Source organism: Pyxicephalus adspersus, chromosome 3, assembly GCF_032062135.1.
Source record: "Pyxicephalus adspersus chromosome 3, UCB_Pads_2.0, whole genome shotgun sequence".
Taxonomy (NCBI): domain Eukaryota; kingdom Metazoa; phylum Chordata; class Amphibia; order Anura; family Pyxicephalidae; genus Pyxicephalus; species Pyxicephalus adspersus.
The window spans coordinates 22,871,437-22,893,563 of NC_092860.1; the positions used below are offsets into that span (position 1 = coordinate 22,871,437).

Here is a 22,127-nt window from a genome sequence, read left to right on the forward strand (position 1 = left end):
TTAACGATAATTGCAACTTTTTTTTGCACGGAAAAGTACGGGCTTAACGGTTGGGAGGTTAAAGGACAGAATTATAGGTAAATATTGACCCAATAATTTTTATGGGCTTGAATGGCTGGGAATGTGGGTGGCAATGTAAGTTAGGCAAGATAAACTGTAATAATGGGTGTGACCAGAAGTCAGATGCCCGGGTCAGATGCCTTGGGTTTTATAGCAATTGAACAGTCTAACAAGCTGCAAGGAGGATTTCTTAATGCCTACAACATTAATTGCTAAAAGAAACAGAAATAGGTTTAAAGAACTTTAGAACAGTAGCATTTTATTTCTTCCCAGTGTAATTCTGCCAAATATATCCATAGTTTTAAAAAGCCAGGTCCCTAAATGTCCCCAGCTGTTCTGAATATAGTTTATTGTTCTCACAATCATAACTATGCCTTGTACTCCTCGAAGGTCACTCACATTACCTCTTTTAAGTCTTCACATAATGTTATCCTTTTCAGGTACCAATCCAGGAATCTTTAATATTATACAACGACAGAGAGCTAAATGAGCTGGCAACAAACAACTTCATGTGTACGTATTGTCATTTTAGATGGTGGAGCTAGATTTTATTATTAAATTTTTTAAAACAGAGAGCTAAATGAGCTGGCAACAAACAACTTCATGTGTACGTATTGTCATTTTAGATGGTGGAGCTAGATTTTATTATTAAATTTTTTAAACTTTGAATTTCTGTACTGTATTTAGAATATTATTACCAAACTATAAATTAGTGTCTCACATCATTGTCAAGGAATTTTCATACGTTCTTCCTAACTACATTGCTTTAGTTCATTGAGGTTTGAAGGCATTTGTTATTTTCAGCTCTCCTAATGCCCCCCTATAGCATTGTGTAGATCAGTGAAGTCTTCACTTTAACTGTGTCAATGCAACACTTTTTTTTCAGCTATTCTGTTCTAGATTTGCTTTGTTGTGCATTGTCCTGTTGCGTGACCTTATTTAAGTTTCTCTTGCACAGATAGCCTTAAATTTTACTCTAGAATACTTTGGGTATACAGAGGAGTTTCAGGTCCATTCAGTAAATGAAAGATGCCTGGGTCTTTTGGTTGCAAAACTACACTTGATAGTGGTGTTTGGTAGTTGGTATGAGGTGTTTGTGCTAATATCCTGTGTTTAGCTAAACATGATGCTGGGCAATATGGCCAAACATTTCAACTCTAGTCTTGTTTGTCCAAAGGACATTGTTATAGAAGTCTTATGGTTTGTTCAGGTGCAGCTTTGTACCCAAGCCAAGCTGTCATGTTCTTTTTTTTAAAGAAAAGAGGCTTTCTCCTGGCTACTCTTCCAAACAAGCTATACTTGTTGAGTATTTTTTTAATTTTACTGTCATAAACTTCAACAGGTAATATAATAAATATTGACATGATATTATAACATTATTATAACATTATTATGTTATGTCATTTATTATATATTTCTGTTTCTTCTACTGGGCTTCAAATATGTAAAATGAATACACAACCGAGTCACCTTTCTATCTGCCTTAAAGTTTAGTTTAATTTGTGTATACTTTTCTTCCCAGCTCTGATGAGATTCACAGCGGGACCAGGTAAGTGAGATTTTAATATAGTGAGAAAAGTACGGGGTTAACGATAATTGCAACTTTTTTTTTGCACGGAAAAGTACGGGCTTAACGGTTGGGAGGTTAGAGGACAGAATTATAGGTAAATATTGACCCAATAATTTTTATGGGCTTGAATGGCTGGGAATGTGGGTGGCAACGTAAGTTAGGCAAGATAAACTGTAATAATGGGTGTGACCAGAAGTCAGATGCCCGGGTCCTTCCACTAGAGTTAAATTGACTTCAGAGATGTTATGCAAAGGGTCACCAAGAGAAGGGTGGCCTTGGGTTTTATAGCAATTGAACAGTCTATAAGCTGCAAGGAGGATTTCTTAATGCCTACAACATTAATTGCTAAAAGAAACAGAAATAGGTTTAAAGAACTTTAGAACAGTAGCATTGTATTTCTTCCCAGTGTAATTCTGCCAAATATATCCATAGTTTTAAATAGCCAGGTCCCTAAATGTCCCCAGCCGTTCTGAATAGAGTTTATTGTTCTCACAATCATAACTATGCCTTGTACTCCTCGAAGGTCACTCACATTACCTCTTTTAAATCTTCACATAATGTTATCCTTTTCAGGTACCAATCCAGGAATCTTTAATATTATACAATGACAGAGAGCTAAATGAGCTGGCAACAAACAACTTCATGTGTACGTATTGTCATTTTAGATGGTGGAGCTAGATTTTATTATTAAATTTTTTAAAATCATTCAACAGTTCCTGAATTTTCTTTTTCATTTGTAATGTGCATACATGTAACTTATCCTGAACTTAAGGACCTGTGTTGATGGGATTTGGTTGTTGTTTTCTTTTGACAAATACTTTTTTCATAAAACTTTATGAGAGTCTTAAAGCAGTTCAAAACAAGTTGATGCAATTAAGAAGGAAATTAAAGGCAGATCATAAATAGATCATCTGTAGGTCAAATACTTATCTCCTAGATTGAAAACTCATCTGATGAAAGTCTATCCTCTCCAGTCTTGGAGAACTTTAATAAATGAGGGCCTATACATCAAAGTTCTCCTCTTTAGATTAAGCACCTCCATTCAAATCTGGACCCCTTTTACATCACAGCTTCCCCTTCTATTTCAGAGTCTCAGAGTTCCCAACTCCACATCCCCTTTGACAACGCAGACCACCTTTATGTCTTTTACATTAGAGCCCCACCTTCACATCAGGAGCCCCTATACATCAGAGAGTACCATACGTCTGCCACTGAAACCGGCAATAAGGACATGTAGATTTCTGTAGAACCACTGATGACTTCCTCACTCATAACCTCATCACACGCACGGCTCCAAGACTTTTCTAGAGCTGCCCCGACTCTCTGGAATGGTCTCCTTCGTCCTATTCGGTTTGCTCTTACTTTCTGCTGATTTAAAAGAGCACTAAAAATTCATTTTTATCAAATGTGCCTATCCGTCTTCTTCTGTCTTTTGAAACCTTCACTACTTCCCACCACTACATATCTCCCCCCTATTGTGTGTAATTCCCCCACCTCTTAGATTGTACGCTCTTCTGGGCAGGGTCTTCTCCTCCTGTGTTACTGTCTGTATCTGTCTGTCATTTGCAACCCTATTTATTGTACATCGCTGAGTAATATGTTGGCGCTATGATGAATCCTGTTAAAAAATAATAATAATATAAAAAGTCCCAAACCTAATTCAAATGCAAGTTTGTCACTGCAGCTAAGAATTATATGAAACACAAATCAGAAGGAGACCCACTATGAGTTTAATGCACCTGTCAAAGAACTCTGATATCAGTTTAAAACTTTTCTTTCTTCTTGTTTATCCAGTAAGGCAGCTTTCTTCTCAACCTAGTTCTTCTCAAACCTTCATTAATGTAACATAGACTGTGTGTTACTCTCATGGCCAGTAAGAATTAGGTTTGAGTACAAAGTTAGTAGGAAAAGTAGCAACACCTTTTGTAAGATACACAGCATGTATGGTGTCTTTCTTTGCCAAAAAAAATGATTGTGTTGGTTTAAAAACAGCATTGTGAATGGTTGATCCTGATGGTTAGATACACAGGGTATTGTCACATGAGATTTGATTAGAGGCAATGACACAAGCTTCTTTTCAGAACTCTCAATGACATTTTTACAAGATGTAAGAATCAGATGGCCTATATCAGTTGAATATTTATAATTTTCTCTAATTATGAACATTTATTTAGACACTTTTAAAAATTCTATAATGCAATCTGATGTGTTCACCTTATTTGATCTTAATAATTCTTATTTTGTATATTCAGAAATTTCCCGGAACTGCCAGGAACATTTGCGACATACTGTGCTGTATCATGGCCGTCGGCATCTTCCCCCACGAAAAGAACTGGAAGCTCTTCTGGTGACTGAGAATAATTAGAATGATGCTGAACATTGGGGGAGGGTTGGGGTAGAAATGCAAGATAAAATAAACCTGGTCTGGCAAATACAGCTAATTATTATATTTTTCTTCCTTCACAGAGTGGACGGGTGTCTCGACGTGTTATGGTAGTTTTACCAGGCAGCATTGAATATACCACCAAAATCAAGACCTTTACAGTGAGTATGAATAGAAGCTGTACTCCGCTGTGTTGGTAGTAACTGATAGAGTTGAGTGGAACAGAGAGAGATTTTTAATTATTTTTTTCTTGTGCAAAACAAATCCTCTAGTACCAGAAACAGGCACCTTGGCAAGCACCATCTGCTCATCTTTTATTTTTAATTTTTATTGGTCACATCTCTGTCAAAGAACACAATCATTATATATACAGCACTGCGGTTCACATCTCCCCCCTCCAAACACACCTCACAAACACACACAACTAGCACCATGGACTTCTAGCCTCATATTGGAGCTCCTGGGCTCTCCTCACTCACTCCTCTACTGTAAAAAAGTGACTGTAAAACTCAGGTGATATGCCTAGTGATTCCATCAAAACTAGGTTGCTTGTGAATTTCCAGGTAAGTTGAAAGCTATAATAGAAAACAACAGAAGAGAAAAAGCTGGGGTTTGTTTTCATGGCAAACTCTAGTGTATTAAAATCAAAGACAATTCACATAATTTAGTGTAACATAAATAAATCATGCAGTTAAGTCACTCCCATTTAAAACTTCATGAGAAATAAGACCATGTTGCTATACAAAGGATCTCTAAACTAATATATTGCAAAGAAGTATGTGGGTATCGCCTATTCGCCTATAGGTTTCCTTGGGGGATTTGCGAACAGCATTACATATTTTAGATAAATGAACAGGCTTTCTAAAAGAGATACCTCATTGGAGAGTATATTACATAGATTTGTGGAGTAGGGCAGTGTAGGAAGTGCCAATGGTCCTAGGAAGCCCTTGTATAGTGTAAATTGACAGCTATGACAATGTACTACTTCGGGAACTTGTCAGTAACACTTCGGGAACTTGTCAGCTGTTACTGACATAGTCTAGCCTAATCAGGACTGTGTCTGATAAGACTACCACTTATCAAGTGCAGTCCACAATGACCAAACATAAATGCAATGCTTTAAGAGATGCTCACATACTAAATTGGCAGACACTGTGGAGTAATTCATTCTCAATATTCATTCAACCTAAATTACTTAAACTCACTTTAACAAATTTTCCTAGCCTCAAAGGGGCTCCCAATCTAATGTCCCTACCATAGCCATATGTCTTTAATACCGTCTAAGGTAATTTTTGGGGTGAGCCAATTAACTTAACTGCATGTTTTTGGGATGTGGGAGGAACTGGAGTACGCAGGGAGAACCTGCAAACTCAATGCAGATAGGGTTCTGGCTGAGATTCGAACTTGGGACCCAGCGCTGCTGTGCTTTTTGGTTCTATATTTGGTTCTTATGATTCTATATTTGGTTTAAATACATTTTCAGTTTGCATAGGGATAACCTGCTGAGAAGTGTGCTACCTTAGTTTGCACAGAACGAAAATAAAATGATTTTATAAATGAAGCATTTTCCTTTCCTTCATAAGGTGGCAGCTGATCTTGTCCCTGAAGTCTGTGAGCAGCTGACAGTTTCCGATTCTACTGAGATGGAAGAATTTGCAATATTTGCCAACAAGAACAGAGGTGATTTTTATGTATTTTTTTGGTTTTTAGGCACATGTATTTATTGTCTTGTCTATATGTTTATTGGAAGGAACTTATTAGTAAATATAATTCATTCTGCTTCTGACAGGTGAGATGGTGCGACCCCTGCGTTCTGGGGACTATATTCATGACTTCTTGCTTCAGGACAAATCTGTGATCTTGGAGTTCAAAAGGGTCACATGGAAAGCACCAGTGAAGGACCGCAGTGAACTATATGTGCAAGTGCATTTCAATCAGGTACGACAAAGTTTGTGGTTTTCTGATTTTACTGAAAATTCTGCAGTAATATGCAACAATATGACATGACAGGGGTCATCTTATAAAGCAGCGAATCTAACATTCACCAAAACATTCTCTGGTGGATAATAATCTAGATCTATGTGTTTTCAAGAGGATTGATTCTCCAACATGGAATGTTTCATTGAATGTCTGATTCCCTGCTTTATAAAAAGACCTCAGAGAGTATATACCTGAAAATTGAACAATATGAACAGGAAATGTAAAAGTGTACAGTATATACTAAATGTTTAGGCTTTAGACAGATTATCTGCTATCCTAAATACAAGCAATGCAGTGAATATCCATAGTCAGCAAACATCTTGCTGCTTTCAGTCATTAGAAGTAAGTGACTGTTGCTATAACATTAGAAACTGAATTTCTTAAGAGCCAATAATACAATTGAGGGTATATTTATAACCAATCTGCTGGGCAAATATTGCAGAATTAGCAAGAGAATTATCTACAGCATGCCAATATATGTTTGTATAATTTCAGTATATCATATTGTATTATATTATTCTTGTGTACTTTTAATATACAAAGACAAAAAAACCCTCTTTATCTTTCTGTTGTATTCTTTATACACAAACCGATATATAATTTGTACTATCCAGGATCAAGACTGTTTCAAAATACACAACAGATACCAATAAGCCATACAAGGAAGGGTACTGTTTGATATGTAGGGTCTCTGAATCACTCAACTCAATGCAGCTCCTCATGGCTGGCACCTTGCCAGTTGTTCAGTCACTCACACTGCAGCATTTGCACATTTAATTCTTTCCCATTTCCCTGCTGCCCATTTCTTTCATTGCCATGGAGTTGCCGCAAGGAAACAATGCTATGTATACCAACTATATTATAAAAAGTGATTGTAATAACATAACAAAACAGGCACATCACATTATTACTGTGTTGTATTGTCTTTATGAAATATGCTATTTAAAAGGTTCAGAAATGGGCATTCTGGAAGAAAAAAAACTTTTTCTACAGTAATTTATTGGGTATTTATGTGACTTAATGGTAGTGTATGTAAAATGATAAGCCTTCCCTCTGCAAGCACAGGAAGCAAGTGATTGGTTTGCCTGTTTAACATATCACTAGTACGTCACTACACCAAATTAATCATATGTAAATTAGTGCAATGTGTAAACTGATGTATTATTATTTTAGGTGCTATTTGAATATATGCAAGGAAAAACTTTGTTACTGAGCTCACAAGATAGAGTGGAGATGTTTGCAGGAAAAATTGCTGCCATTCTTCATAAAATAAAGGGGATGAACATTCCTCCAGACAAGTAAGTAAAATCCAACCTAGATCCTCGTTACCTGCAATATTAATATTACTGGTGATATGCTAAATTACCACACAAAATACACAAAGTTTACCAATACCTTGCACTAAACTAATTAACCAAGATTCCATGGAAGCAGCCACAACCTTTTCATCTTTCTCTCCTATTAGAGGATACAAGAAGTCTTCCACCTTCAGGTTACACTACTGTCTAAAGCAGGAATGGACAATGGCAAGCAAATAAACTTCGACCTGTCTAGGATAACCCCCCCTAAAAAACAATTATTTGCTGACCACAGAGATCAGAAGTGCCACCCCACTTCCTCAGAAGATTCTGTATATATTTGAACATGGCTTTAGCAATTTCTGAGCCATTGACCAGAGATTTTGCCTGGCTTCCTAGTTCATGACTGTTTTGTTCCTAAGAAGCTGAAATACTCTTCTATAAATCCAGTGTTAAGAGATTGCTATAGCTCCTATTTATGCTACTGTAGCACAAGTGTGCTGGGAAGGTGCATCGGTTGCCATTAACAATTGACCGGTAATGCAATACTTTACAATACCATGCATGTTAAAGATGTGGTAAAACAGCATACTGCTATAAATGAGCCCTGAAAACTGAAATCTGCTGCAGTCAGGAAGTCATTTTCCCTTTAAGCAAGCATTTGATAAATTAGGCGTAACAATTTTGTGAAACCAGATCACTAATATCAGTAAGGATACTCTGGCTGAAATGATTTGTGTAGATTTTGAAAATGAGTTGTGTACATGTTTTCCATAGGCAGGAGCTTCTGAGTTACATTCCCAGCTCTGTGCAGAACCGTCTGAACCTACAAGCTGTACAGCAATACCTCCTGCAGGAAATGAGGACTATGGATAACGTGAATGTCCACCAGGCCAAGATCCGCTTTTTAGGTATGGACAGATTTTGTTTTGGTGTATTGTGTTATTCTGGTGTCCTTACTTATTCTTAAGACCCAGGATTCTGCTTCTGTGGCCTTTTATCTTCAGGGTTCAATATGTTGCGTATTTAGAGATATTCTTCAATATTGCAAAGAGTGATAATATGAGCATCCATGAACTCCAGTCATATTAAAGGAAACCTGTCATGTGAGAAATGTGCACGCTGCCATTTTAAACCAATGGCTGATGCTTTGAAAACTGCTAGCAGCCAGGCTTTCATGATGATTCTTTGGATTTTTTTATCTTCTAAGTAATTTGCATACATCAAACAATCAAGATGTGATAGAAAGCATGTCAGCTAATAAATTATCCACTGAGTGTATATAGCAGTATAACCTGGGTTCAGTTCTCCTTATTGCATTACACCCTGATTTGCCAAGCTAGTAGAAGTAATGGGGCATTTTCTCAATGTTATATTGTAAGTAGTTTGAGGCATCAATTTGAGTGTAGAAGGAAAGGCAAAAACTGTACAGGTAAATATAAAGAAATATTCTGTTTGTGAAATGTTTGTGTTATTAATCTATATGCATAAATTATTGTCACAGTAGGTGAAGTAGAAGAAACACATTTTTTTGTGTAAACTACTAATCCCCTCTAATTCTAAGTGATGGAGATAAACAAATGCAAACATTTTTTAGGCTTTAAAATTAGGTTAGGCTTTAAAGAAGAAAATGGAATAACTAGATTAGGGATTTCTGCCTCACAACATGATGGTAGTGTCAGCATCTATTCAGCTGCCTAATGTATGATTCTCCTTTCTTCTTTAGAAATTGTGTCTGGGCTGCCTCTGTTTCAATACACCATATTTCTTGTAATAAGAATCAGCGAGCCCGATGTGATCACCCCTTGTTATGTAGCAGTAAATCATCAAGAACTTCTCGTGCTACAAAACAACAGCCAGGTATGTGCAATGGTGCCTACTTACAGATTTGTCTTAAGATTTCATCATTAGGATTTCTGACTGGCCTAAAGTTTTAACTTTTAATTCTTTTATAATCATAAGCTAAAACCTGTCTGGTTGTATTTTGCTGTCTGTGTCCTGCAGAGACAACTTACCTTATGCTATAGAAGTTAGGATATATTGCCCAAACCGGCATTGTACATTCTGCTACTAGCTGACTACAGGAAAAAAAAGACATGGATGTTGTATCGGTCCCACAGACATTACTGAACTTAACATTATAAAATATTTCTTTTGCTCTGCAGTAATTTTATGTATAATTCTCTGATTACAAACTAATCATATGTAGTTACTTGCCTTGCTACTGACTCTTTCTGTCTCTTTTATATACAGAAAGCGCAGACCACTGTTAACTTAAATGACGTGCAAAGCATGCGCACTCTGCGTCCTCTGGATAGCAACACATTGCCGGGGGTGGAGCTGCACTATGGCACAGCAGCCAGTCCACGCACACTATGGATGGAGCTCCAGGAGGTAAGCAAATTTGCGGCAGGTTGTAAACAAGGAAGATTGTTGCATTACATTACAAGTTCATTTAGGAACAAATTGACATTTTGGTTCAAATGTGTCTTTTTTTGTCTAGAAGTTGATTGAAGTAAATAATATTTTTACCCAATTTATGTTTTTTTGTACCACATGAGTGTTTTTCTTTTATTTCCTGTCCTGAAGACGCAACAGAAAGTGAGAAAAAAAAATCTCTACTAACATGGTTGCATATAATTTCCCCGCTCTCATTATGCCTGTGGTTTGATTGCATTTTGAGCCGACCTAGAACAATCATGCTGCTTTGTAGTTCTGAATTATTTGTTTGCAGTGACTAAAAGTCAATTTACAAGAAAAATGTTATTTATAGAACTGATGGCCTAATTTGCCATTTTTTATTTCATGCTTCCTGCTGACTGGAGTGCTCTAGTTCGGCAATATAACCCTACAAAGAAACCAGTATTTATTTACAGAAAGCAAGCATCCTTGCTGGAAAGTAAATAGCTTTTTTTACTCAGACTGTGACTGCTTTACAAAGATAATAAACCATAAAAGTGTAATAGCTACCATAAAGTCAGGACAGGGATGGTCAGGAAAGAGATTTTTTATGCATGGCTACAAAATGCTTGCTTGTGTCCAAATGGTCGGTACGGAATTATTGAGCCTTTCTGTCTTCATCAACTTCAACAAATGAGCTTAACAATGAGCTGTATTTTAGACAAAAATGTATTATACATTAATAAATGGGCACTATTCATCGAAAAAAGCGTTATAATAAATCTTACAGAGTTGTGTTTTTCTTTTTTCTCCACAGGCTAAGGAGCTGTACCACACACTGGCCTTGATCATTGAGAGCCAGGACAGTTCTTCTTCCTAGAAGGGAAAGCCTTCTGAGTTTCATGTATAAATATAAGTTATTTAAATTGTAATTAAATATGATTGATCTTCTTGCTGTACCAAGGAATGAGGACTATACAATAAAAACTGGGAACGTCCTCAGTGCCCTGTTATCAGAGTGGCACGCTGGGCTAGGATCAGTTGGACAATCAATCTCTGAAAAATATTATTTTCCTTTAATGAAGACCCAGACAAAAAGCTTCTTCTGGACAGAAATATTGTGATGAATGTAAATAAAGAAATCATTTCCATATGCTTTTTTTTCTAAAGAACATTAAACCTAGGAACTAGCAGGTCGTATATTGCAGTTGTGGGATGAAGTGGCTACATTTGTAGTTCTTGCCTTCTTGTGTACCAAATACTGAGTCATCAAAGTCATTACCGTAATTATCTTTTGTGAACTGAAAAAAGGCCTCTCTATAAATGGAGAAGGAAAGGTTTGTAGTCAAAATGAGCACAGCAGCCTATGGTGACTACCCTGTTCCTCTACTGTACACTAGTAAGGGCTGCCACACTAGTGCGTACCAATAGTTGAAAATAAAGGTAAAAATAAACACTTCAGTCCACAAGGACTGGTAAACTGCAATATAGTATGTCTGTTTTGGGCTTAAATACACTTTAAAATTAAAAGCTAATAATGTAATGGGCAAGAAGAGATTACATTTATTCCTAACTAAAACAATGACAGATGTTTAAGTGCTTTTACTGTAATAATATTCTTCAATAAAGAATCACTTAAAGTAGCAGTTACCAGGCCCTGCAAATTTCTTATGTTCTATATCAGTTCTGCTAAGTGTTGGTTTTTCTGTGTACCCTGCAAATACAGAATATTTAGTCATCAAAAGAAATCTTAGATTTAAGGTTGTCATTACTTCTCCAGGGTATGCCAGCTCTGCCTCATAGCTTGCTTTATCATTGGTGTCCTTCAAGGTTGCAGTTATTTCTCTAGGATGCTCCAGCACTGCCTCCTCACTCGCCATGTGTTCAATGTGCTGTCCACAAAGCTGCCTTATCCAGAACCAATCACAATAAATATGCTGGATGAAGAATGACCCAAACATGATTGATTGGTTTTTTCTTTTGTCACGTCTTGGTCGGACATTTTACTGAAGTGCAGTAGTACAATGGTGAGTTACCTTACCTATTAGTAGAGTGTATTATGAACAATTTTATTGCCTTCAGGGCCAAATCTTTTTCTTTTCTTCCCTAGGTACAACTATCACTTTGCTTGAATAAAGGGATTCCCTACATTAAAAAAAAAAAAACCATTGGCCTGTAATGCCTCTTTTTCCCCAATGGATTCTTGCATTTAGTGTGCAGGTGATTTCAGAAGATTTCTGTTCTGAGCATGTTACTTGGTGGTGACATCCACCATTTTACTATAGCACCTGACATTACTGGTAGTCAATAATGTAAAAGCACTGGTGCCCAACCTTTTGGAGCTCATGGACCACGCGGCCCAGCTGTCAGACGGACATGAACTGCGGGTTGGGGTCCCCTGATGTAAGGGACCAAACAACAGACAAAACAACTTAAACAACTAGAAACACGTCAGCAGGCATATTCAGTTCTGTACTGACACCTAAAATATGGCCATAAAAATGCAGTCAGTATCAGGGTACCGAACTAATTTTTTTTTAAAAAGTGACCCAAACTAGGTCCAAAAAGTAGTCTTGATATGACACCACCACCAAAGCATGGCCCCTGAAACACAATCATTGCTATACTGGACTTACCAGAAACGTATCTAAAGAGACTGTCAGTACCATGCTCAAACAAGCAGAAACATTTTCCACAGGCAAAATCAGTACCATACTAATACATGCAGAAATGTCCACAGATAGGCAATCAGTACTGTAATGACACATGCAGAAACATCCACAGAGACACAATCAGTACCATACTGATACAAGCTGAGTCATTCACTGAGACACAAAATCAATACCGTACTGATACAAGCAGAAATGCCTACAGAGAAGCAATCAATACCGTACTGATACAAGCAGAAATGTTCACAGAGACGCAATCAGTACCGTACTGATACAAACAGAAACACCCTATCTTAAATAACCCAATCAAAGTTTCTGTGCAAAGGATTTTTTATTTACCCCTTCATTCTATATAGTAAGGTTGCACTTGGATTGCTGCAGCATAAAGAATACTACAACAATGCATGGGTCAGCTAAAGTATATTAGATGGTAATAAATTACAAACAAACCTCACACCCAGCAGCCCTGTCAGAGAATGATGAAGGCAATCAGCATATACAGGCATAATCTGTATCACAATGTCTAGAAGCCAAAGTCTGAGATGCTCACCCTGTCCCCAGCACTAGCAGCATCATCCTTTGCATAGCAGAAGTGATGACATGCAAATAATGCAGAATACAGCAAGGGGTGGTGCTGCCATAAAAGTTTGGATGTATAAGCCTTAAAATTACAAATGACAGACCATAAAAAGTCCTTGGTTGCTGAGCACTTTCCTGCAGAGCAACTCTGGCATCCTAGGCCACAACCTTGGTGGCCTAGGTTCAAATGTGGCCCTGATTGCTCCTATATATCACTTAACACAACCTCCTGTCTGTCATGGAGGAGATTGTCCATAAAGCTCTGCAGTGGCCATACTATATAAACTAACGTTTTAAGCCCTGGCTGGAGAAGACCAGTAAGTGATACATAATTACAGGAAACCACCAGCCAGGCAATGCTGTGATTTGTGTCTGAGCAGTAAAAATCTCTGAAATGGATAAAAGAAATACAAATCCTTTGGTAGGTATAACAACTCATTTGTAATTCATCTTAACATCATCTATAACATATTTCAGAGTATCATATTTGTAGTAAAATGGTTTAAAAACTGATATGAATCAAAAAGATGTTAAAGAAGAAAACAAAATTGTTTTATAAGTGATTGCACTTTTTGTAATCCGAGATATATTTATGGCTTGGTCACATATATTTTAGACAATACCACTGTCTTCCAGCATTATATAAAACAGTAACGTCATACAAATAAAGAAGACAAAATCCCTGCAAGCTTGTAACTATACAAATTCCACCGTAAACATTCAAACAATAAATAACTTGGTTTAGTTTTATTTATGTGCAATTTTTTCCATTACAAACCTGAACATAGGAGATATTCTCTGCACAAAACAAAAAATCAAATAGCAGTAGAGCATGGATAACATATAGTCCTATGTAAGGAGTATAAAGACGATGTAAAGCTGCCATTCCCAGCCAGAGTTCCTCAGAATCTTGGGGTTCCTCCAGAGGTTGCTGGAGTCTTCTTGAGTTTTAGATCATTAGTGACTTCATAATTTTGTGGCCATTGCCACTACACAATCAGTAACATCACAACAAGGCTCTTTTAGCCACCTATAAGGAGGATATGCGTTCCAGGGACCACCAGTGTAAAGTGCTTTTTTTCCATTGACCTATTATGGTTTTAGTAGGGTTTTCCTAAGACCTGACAATTATTTCCAGGGTTTCTCATTGGTAAGAGAAAAGCTGATGTAGAAAATACAGAGGATGGTTTACAGGGGTATGGGAAAACAAAAACCATACTAAAAAGAGAGAAGGTAATAAGGAAATTAGATTTATCCCCTGCACTATTATTTGTCCAGTAGCTGTCTCCCCACTTGAATGTCACATAATCTGGAAATCAGAAAACAAGCAGCTATGGCTCTACCCTATGAAGTTCTCTGCAAGCTGTAGCTGTCAGCCAGACTCCTCCAATTTCCCAGTGCTGGAAGCCCATACATGCCACTGCTGTCTGACCCGTGTGGGTGTCACTAGATAGGGGGCACATGGAGGAGGTCAGAAGTCAAGTGAACACAGCAGATTAATTAATTATTAAATGAGATGAAAACAAAATAGTAATTATGTGCAGGGAATGAGAGGAAAAGGTGATTGTTTTTTTAAATATTTTTTTTTATTTGAAGTTAATCTGTACAATGAAAAAATATTAAAGATAGTGCTGCATAATATGCATCATAACCAGAAGATACCTGTCTGGGCAGAATACTCCTTGTCAAGTAGGTGTTAATCCTCAGATGACCATTAGATTGCTAAAGAACTATTTTTTGCTATTCAGTTTCACTTTTTCATCCTTTGTTGTTTATCAGCGCTGCTGATCTACATGGCAATTCTCAAGGTGAAATTTGTGAATATGACAACAGTGAAACTTGCATGGTGTATGATACAACAGCCACTTCAACAGAAACTAAATGTGACAGGGTGACACCACAATGATGTTCATGGCAGCATCAATCGGTATTAATTTCTGGAAGCTGCACATTTATTGTTAAACATTAAAGCTGATATAAAATGTAAAGACCTAGAGCCAAATCAAGTCCTGTTATGAGAGGAATGTGCCTAACCCTATGTGAATGTCGACTTTCAGATAAACTTTTGTAGATCTGGTCTAGAAACTTATTCTAATAAGATAAGTACCACAATGCACAATGCCTTTGTTGTATGTCAGTGTTGCTGATCCCTCGCAGTTTGTTGCAGCCACTTACTGTCCAGCCTCATGTACACAAATTCTCAGAGCTGAATTTCTGTTTATAACAACAGAGGAACATGCTATGTGTATGCTATGTGTATGCTAAACAGCCACTTTAATGGGATCCTATGGGACAGGGCGACAACACCACGACTTTTATGCCAGTATCAGAAGGAATTATTGAATGCAAGCTGCACATTTTAAAATATTTACCATTAAATTATTTAAATCTGATATAAATGGTAACGCAATCAAGTCCTGGTATGAGAAGAATGTGACTAACCCTGACAGTTAAAACTTCTTTAGACCTGGTCGGCCCTGTGACTGACTAACAAAATAGTAATCTGGCATTTTATGATGTATATTCTCCAGCACTTAACAATGTTTTATTTTTATATTTATTCCCCAGAATACTTTAACAACTAAACATTTATTGTAAACAGAAGCAGCTTCAAAAAACAATAGCAGCACAGCCAAGTCATTCTTAGTTCAAAGATAAAGTAGGAAAATGTATACCAACAACAAAGTATTGTCATACCATTTTCATCCACAAGATGGCGCCACCGTAGAAGTATCTGAAAAAGAGTTTATTCATAAGAAGCAGCCAAGACAATGTTAGCATGAAGTAGCACCATGCTTTACCTTTGGTTAACCTCTAAGTGGAACAGTTCAGTGATGGAAATGTTACTGTATTGTATCCTTAGACATAAATATAATCTTTAATTAGTCAAGACAGAATGGCCTGCAAAATCTAAACAGTGATTATTCTGTCCCTTCTGCTTCCTCAATAGTGCTTACCTATAAGGAGGCTCATAATTATTTAGTGCTGTATAGTCACAAGATGTTTAGAGGAAGCAGAGAAAGAGGAAATGGTGGGCAAAAGATATGACAGGTAGACCATTTCATTGTGATATAGACAGAGAACAGATGGCGCACACACAGACTGGTGAGCAGTACAGCAGGTGGTGTGAGGTAGCTGTGTGTTTCACTGAGCTCTCCGTTAGTGCATAGATTCATGATGGCAGCTCTTCAGTACTGCCGTTAGATGGCAGCTTTCAGCAATTCCTGCCAGTCTGTTTCACTTTCACAAATTGTCCGGTTCTTAAAAAAAGTTTTGATTAACTTCTGAGCTTCTTCTTTCACTAAGGAGAAACAGATAATAAATAAACAAATAAATATTCAGTTAAAAAAAAGTTCATAAAAATGTAATTGGCTATACCTGGTATCATAAATTAAATATTTTTCCCCATCTATAATTGGGCAATACCCGGTATCCTAAATTACTGTTCATGCTTAAATACAAACGTGGGTAGTTACTTTTACATGAAATAAGCAGGAAAAATGCTTTCATTTGAGTATAAACCTAGAGCACAAAATGCATCTGTCACTGCAAACCTTCAAAGCAGTATTCAATAGAAGTGCCAATAAAATTAATGTGAATGCATACATTCACTTTACGTTTTTCTTAAACATTTAATTCAAAATGAAATAATATAAATTAAAAAACATACAGACACAGCCTGTATATATTTTCCTCCTTTGAAAGTATTTTGTAATTATAAAATATTTTGTGGTTATAATGTGTCAATTTCTCTTAAATGATCTTTTGTGAATTATTGTTGGCTACCAGTAGATGGCACTGCATCCTCATGTAACCTGTGTCACAAACAGCTGTTTTTTGACAGCTCTGATCTCTCAAACCAGAAACAAATGCAACGCCAGGATTTACCATTAGGTATCAACCAATTATAAAACATGGTACATCCTCTGATTGCATTAGAGGGTTCTTGGTTTATACTTGGGTATATATGGTAAAAAATACACTGTTCATAAGTAGGCTATACCCTTCCTAAGTCATTATCCAAAAAGGAGTGAAAGCAAATTGCTCCACCCCACCCCATGCTCAGTGAACTAGACTGAAGCACTACTATGAAGGGAAAGAAGTTATGCTGGCATAAGGAGAAATTCAGCTACCTTTGCCACCCGAAAGACCTTTTTTAATAAATATATATTGTTGTTAATTGGTATTTTATAACATCTGGAAGACATTTGCTGAGACCCAAAATACACTCTGAGCCCTTGAAAAATATTTTTAAAGTGACCTTCCAACCTTCATTAAAACATCTAAAATCAAATATGGGCTTCATGTAGTGTGACCCACATATACTACACATGTGACACTGCTAACAATACTTTATTGGTTGTCCTGATTTCCTATATACCACAGGAAGCCTCACCAGTTCTTCTCAGAGGTGTCTTATCATCTCCCGCTAGGTGGTGGGATAGTTGCCTTGCAAACGCTTTAAACAGTTCCTGTTAGAGACAAATACATTTCATACAATATTAGTGCACAAATCCCAGAATTTTAGTTTTCCACATTTATAGTTTCCTAATGTATGAAAAACTAAAACAGAAGACTTTCGGGAGCGAGAGTAATAGCTAAAAACCTTAGTGGTTTAATTGTACCCTGTTGGGGAGATTTCCTTACAGTTTGTGGTCTGAAGTTCCAGCAGGAAGTGGAAGAAATTTTTTCCAATGTGCAGGGAATTCCCCTCTCAAGGTATTAAAATTTAGACATATGTTAATAAGATTACTATGAGATGCTTCAGGGATCATTCAGAGCTGACAGCTGCATTTGACCTGCAGTTGACCCCTTCTAACCTGCTTTTATATTTTATCCTCTTAAATGGGGAAAGAAACAGTTAGGACACAAACAAATTCCTATATACACGGGCCCTGGAAGCTTTCCCCTGAAGACTCTCTGCTCTTGCTCAGATCGTGTTTAAAAACTTTTACATTACTCATCACCTTGCATTTCAGTAATAAAGAAATCTCTAGGACAAAAATGGGGTAAATAATCACAAAAATACAAAACCAATATAAAAAAAATCCCAACCAATATAAAAAAAGGTGACTATAGACAGTCAAAACCACCAGGCTTTATTGAAGCTTTCATTGAGGTAATAGAGCCACTTTAACAAAAATACTGAGACAGAAAAGTGCCGGACTAAACAGCTTCACTTACCTTGGATGCAAATTTTCCATCCCGGAAAAAAGGAGTCAAGTATTTCACCACAATGTCTGCAGTCTCTTTAAGAGTCACCACCTTATTGCCTGGCGGCTGCAATATTTTAGAGGTGCCTTCCTTGTCCTCATGGCAAAGATTCGGGTCAAAGTGCACTTTTTTTTTGACACAGCTGCTTTTCATAGCAAGGCTCAAAATTGAGGATGATTTTTTGGAATCTTCTGTTCTTGGCTTCTTTCCGGCGGGCTCTGTAAATTCCTGGCCAAGGAACAGAAATAATGATTGTTTATTGGTAAGTAATACAGCAGAAATGAAGGATTCCATCATAGACAAAAGGCAAGAAAACTTACCTCCTCTTCTGATGCCTTCTTCTCACATTGGCTGGAGGTGGGCAAATAAATAAAAAACAACACAACAAAAGTTAAGATTATATTTTTACAATGAATGCCTTTGATTAGTATAAACAAAATGGAAGAAAAACAGGAGCACGAATAAAAACAATATCACACAGAGCAATGACTACTCACTGCAGTGTTTACCAAGAAATTGTTTAACCGGATGGGAAGAAATTGTAGATGGGTGGCAGCCCCTGTGTATTGTGATCCAACTCTACAGTAACCACTCAAATATAGCCGGGTGGTTAATGAAAAGTGCCTGAAGGTGCGTCCAGCTAAAAGGAGCTGGGAAGAACACTGCACTGGGTTTGGTTATTCCACAACCACCACGATGATCAAGACTGAATGCACAGTGAGATCGGCTTTTTTTTTTTTTCCCTCTTGGGCAGTGCAAGATAAGGTGACATAGCAAGAAGACAGGAAGACGAAAGATCGGCCCATCGAGAAGAATGGTTGCAGGACAGCACGGGACCGCATCAAGGAAAGGTCCAGCGCTATCAAGGAATCTGCAGGAAATAAAGGTAGGTGTGGTTTTTTTAATTTTTTTACTTTAGTCCCGCTTTAAGTGACACCAATGATGTTTTTGGCTATCTGTAGGGGTGACATTCTCCTCCCCATGACCTCCACACTAATGTACTATAAGCTGTGGATATAGTAATTATAGTAGGGGTTCCCTGATACTTGAAAGTTTTTTAAGGATTCCCTCCAAGACGTAGATATGCTTGAAATTAATTTCAGATCTTAGGGAACCTTGGTAAACATGCTAATCTGGAGTCAGTGAGAAGAACACCACTAAATTGATAGTGATTGAGTGAAGTTGGAGTTCAGCTTTAAATAATTTGTGTTTTTAATACAATAAATGCATCTGACAATTAAAGTAATAACTGAATAGGGTTAAAGATTCCACTGTAGCCTTAAGGGGGCAGTATTTAAAATTACAGGATGAAGGCTTAATTTGTCAATGAGGCCTCATAGATCACACACATATCATGTGATTGGGAACCACAATGATCGGTGTATGATCATCAGTTGGGCCCGAAACTGTTACAGGCCAGAATTAGGAAAGTTAAGGTCACACAAAGCCCTCTTGTTTCTTGAGAGTACATTGTACTGGTTGCTGGGGTTGACTTCACCACCAAGAAAACAGCATGCATACAGAAAAGCGGAAAGTGGCAGCACATGGTGTGTGAATCACATACATTGTTTATAGGCTGCAGTGACAAGGGCAGGAGAACAGTACTAACAATGCCACTGTTTAAGACAAATCAGTGCAACTCTGTGTAACTTGATTAAAATCTTTGTATTTTCTATACAAAAGCAAATATTACCTCATTCATTCTCTAGACAATGACCCATACTTACCTAAAACTGTTCTGACCTGTACTGGAACTCTCAGGCTCATTTACACTTGAACTGTCTGTAGGAAGTTCCTGGTTTTGTGGTGTACACAGAGTCGTGGCATTTTCAATACTTGTTTTAGAGGTAGGCATATCTTGCAGATGATCTGAATCGTCCATACTGTCTGAATCCTGTACAAATAAAGTGCTGTTTGTCTCCAATGACTGTTCAGTTTTATTGTTCTGTAACAGAATATTTCTTTTTGGACTCCGAACTGTTAGGATTTCTGAAGTGCCTGGAGATGGTACATTTCCAACTATTTCTTCATCTTTACTTGGATCATCTTTAAACTCAGCAGAAGTAATAGAGGAATTAGAGTTTTGAGTGTGAACACCAGTAGAATTGTTTTCACATACAGTAAGGCTGTCGCGTGTGGAGTTTTTTGAGGTGCTAGATTTACCCTGAGATGAAAAAAACTTGGAGATGTTTTGTGAGTCTTTGGCGGCTGCAGAGACCAGCTCCTGCTGCTTCTTACTAAGACGTGGCTTTTTGCTTGGACTCTTTACATTTTTACTAGTACTTGCAGTTGTAACAAGTTCATCAGAATCGCTGGATTTAGGCTCTTCTGTAAAGCCAAAATTAGTCTGTGGTGGTTCTCTTGTTTGCATGGTGTTTTCAAGCAAACTAGATGCAGTCTGAAATGAGGATGGTGCACCCACTCTCTTTCTCTTGAACTGTATAGGAGGAAAAAACAGATGCCATTATTTCTAATTCAGTTAGGCTGTGTACAAACGTTAGATTTTTGTTGTTAGAATTGATCTTTCAGGATCCTTTCCAACGACAAAAGACTGAAAGATGCATGAACGTGTGCTGTATATACAGAACCGTCCTGCTCTATGGAGAGGGGAGGGGGAGAACCAGCGAGCGGCACCCCACTGCGCTTTCTCCCCTTCACTTATATTACAATCGTTCGTCATTCGTGGTTCCTCCAGGATGGATCCATTAACAATGTTGGATGAGAGCTGTACACACATCGGATTCTCATCCGATACCAGCCCTGAAGCTCCACAGACAGTACACTAATTAATCTATTCTTCTGTTAGTAATGATTATGATTTGTGTGGCACCACGTTTATCCATTTTTAAAATAACAACATAATTACAGAATAATCAAAATAAGTGTTTACTGCCATAACACACCGAGTGCAGCTGTGAGGCCGATACGAATCCATCTTCAGGTGGATCTGCTCTTTTCTCTGTTTTGTATGAAGTGTCGCTGAGTGCAGAATACATCTCACCATCTTTAGATGCTTTGTTAATCTCTGCCACCTGTTACAGGGACACATAAAAAAGTACGTGATTGGTAATATTCACCACAGTACCCAAAGGGAACTAAATCAGAAGAATTATTTAGGCGGATGTTTCAATACCTTTATAAGTCTAAAATTCCTCACAATATGCAGTAAAAGCTTTCAGTGGTCAAGCCTCAATGAGGCTACGTCAGGGGCTGATCTGTGTAAGTATGGTTATAAACCACACAGACATTTAACATGATTGTGTCTCTATGCCAGCAAATCAGCTCAAGAAGAGGATGCCAAGACTGAATGATGTGTGAAAAAGTTAGCGCCCTCCATCTGGAGAAAAGCAATGTTAGGTGGACTTCCTGTGAAAGGTTAATTACATATCTAAAGTGTTACACTTACAAACTACTTTGCATACATGAATTTAACATACATCATTCACCTGAAAACATCATTATCCACCTTTTTACTGATAACAATATACTTACATTACATTTTATAATATGTATTTAATTTAATAAAGGAGATTGCAATGGCTTTAGGTCTTGAACCTTTTTTTACATACATATCTAATAAATCTTTATAAATACACAGCCTAAGGCAATATAAGGAATATACATGTAAAAAATCAGCGTTAGGTAACAATCTTTGTATGTGTTAACGTAATATATGTATTTCTGCATACAGTATGTAAATATAGATGTAGCAATATTTGTTCATTAAAGCCTATCATTTCCAGCTACACTTCAAGGCCCCTACCACCCCCTGCAAATCTTGGGGTCCAACAAAAAAAGATTTGTGACACCCTCGCCACCCAGGGAGGTGTGACAAAGACAACCTGGGCTGCATAGGGTGGTCATCATTCATCCCCAATAAGACCACCTTCTGTTAGAGGGGAAGATTTTCTGCAGGGAATATCGCAGGAAAGTAAATGAATAAAAGCTGTTTTTTTTTTGTTTCATTTTTTAAT

At 37.3% G+C, this 22,127-nt stretch overlaps 2 protein-coding genes across 2 annotated transcripts in view; one reads left to right on the forward strand and one right to left on the reverse strand.

Annotated features, from left to right (window-relative positions):
* Positions 1-11,339, forward strand: part of MYO15B (myosin XVB) — a 74,406-nt gene extending 63,067 nt beyond the window's left edge. The window contains exons 49-59 of the mRNA XM_072403225.1: positions 501-573; positions 1,583-1,609; positions 3,778-3,977; positions 4,097-4,174; positions 5,597-5,693; positions 5,803-5,951; positions 7,167-7,291; positions 8,069-8,202; positions 9,018-9,151; positions 9,545-9,685; positions 10,509-11,339. Coding sequence (XP_072259326.1) covers positions 501-573; positions 1,583-1,609; positions 3,778-3,977; positions 4,097-4,174; positions 5,597-5,693; positions 5,803-5,951; positions 7,167-7,291; positions 8,069-8,202; positions 9,018-9,151; positions 9,545-9,685; positions 10,509-10,571 — 1,221 coding nt within the window. The 3' untranslated portion in view covers positions 10,572-11,339. The remainder of the gene's footprint in view (positions 1-500; positions 574-1,582; positions 1,610-3,777; positions 3,978-4,096; positions 4,175-5,596; positions 5,694-5,802; positions 5,952-7,166; positions 7,292-8,068; positions 8,203-9,017; positions 9,152-9,544; positions 9,686-10,508) is intronic.
* A 2,323-nt stretch (positions 11,340-13,662) lies between these two features.
* Positions 13,663-22,127, reverse strand: part of RECQL5 (RecQ like helicase 5) — a 53,228-nt gene continuing 44,763 nt past the window's right edge. The window contains exons 16-21 of the mRNA XM_072403898.1: positions 21,057-21,185; positions 19,881-20,590; positions 18,474-18,504; positions 18,124-18,381; positions 17,336-17,411; positions 13,663-16,240 (exon numbers count right to left, since the gene is read on the reverse strand). Of these exons, the coding sequence (XP_072259999.1) occupies positions 16,140-16,240; positions 17,336-17,411; positions 18,124-18,381; positions 18,474-18,504; positions 19,881-20,590; positions 21,057-21,185 (1,305 nt within the window). The 3' untranslated portion in view covers positions 13,663-16,139. The remainder of the gene's footprint in view (positions 16,241-17,335; positions 17,412-18,123; positions 18,382-18,473; positions 18,505-19,880; positions 20,591-21,056; positions 21,186-22,127) is intronic.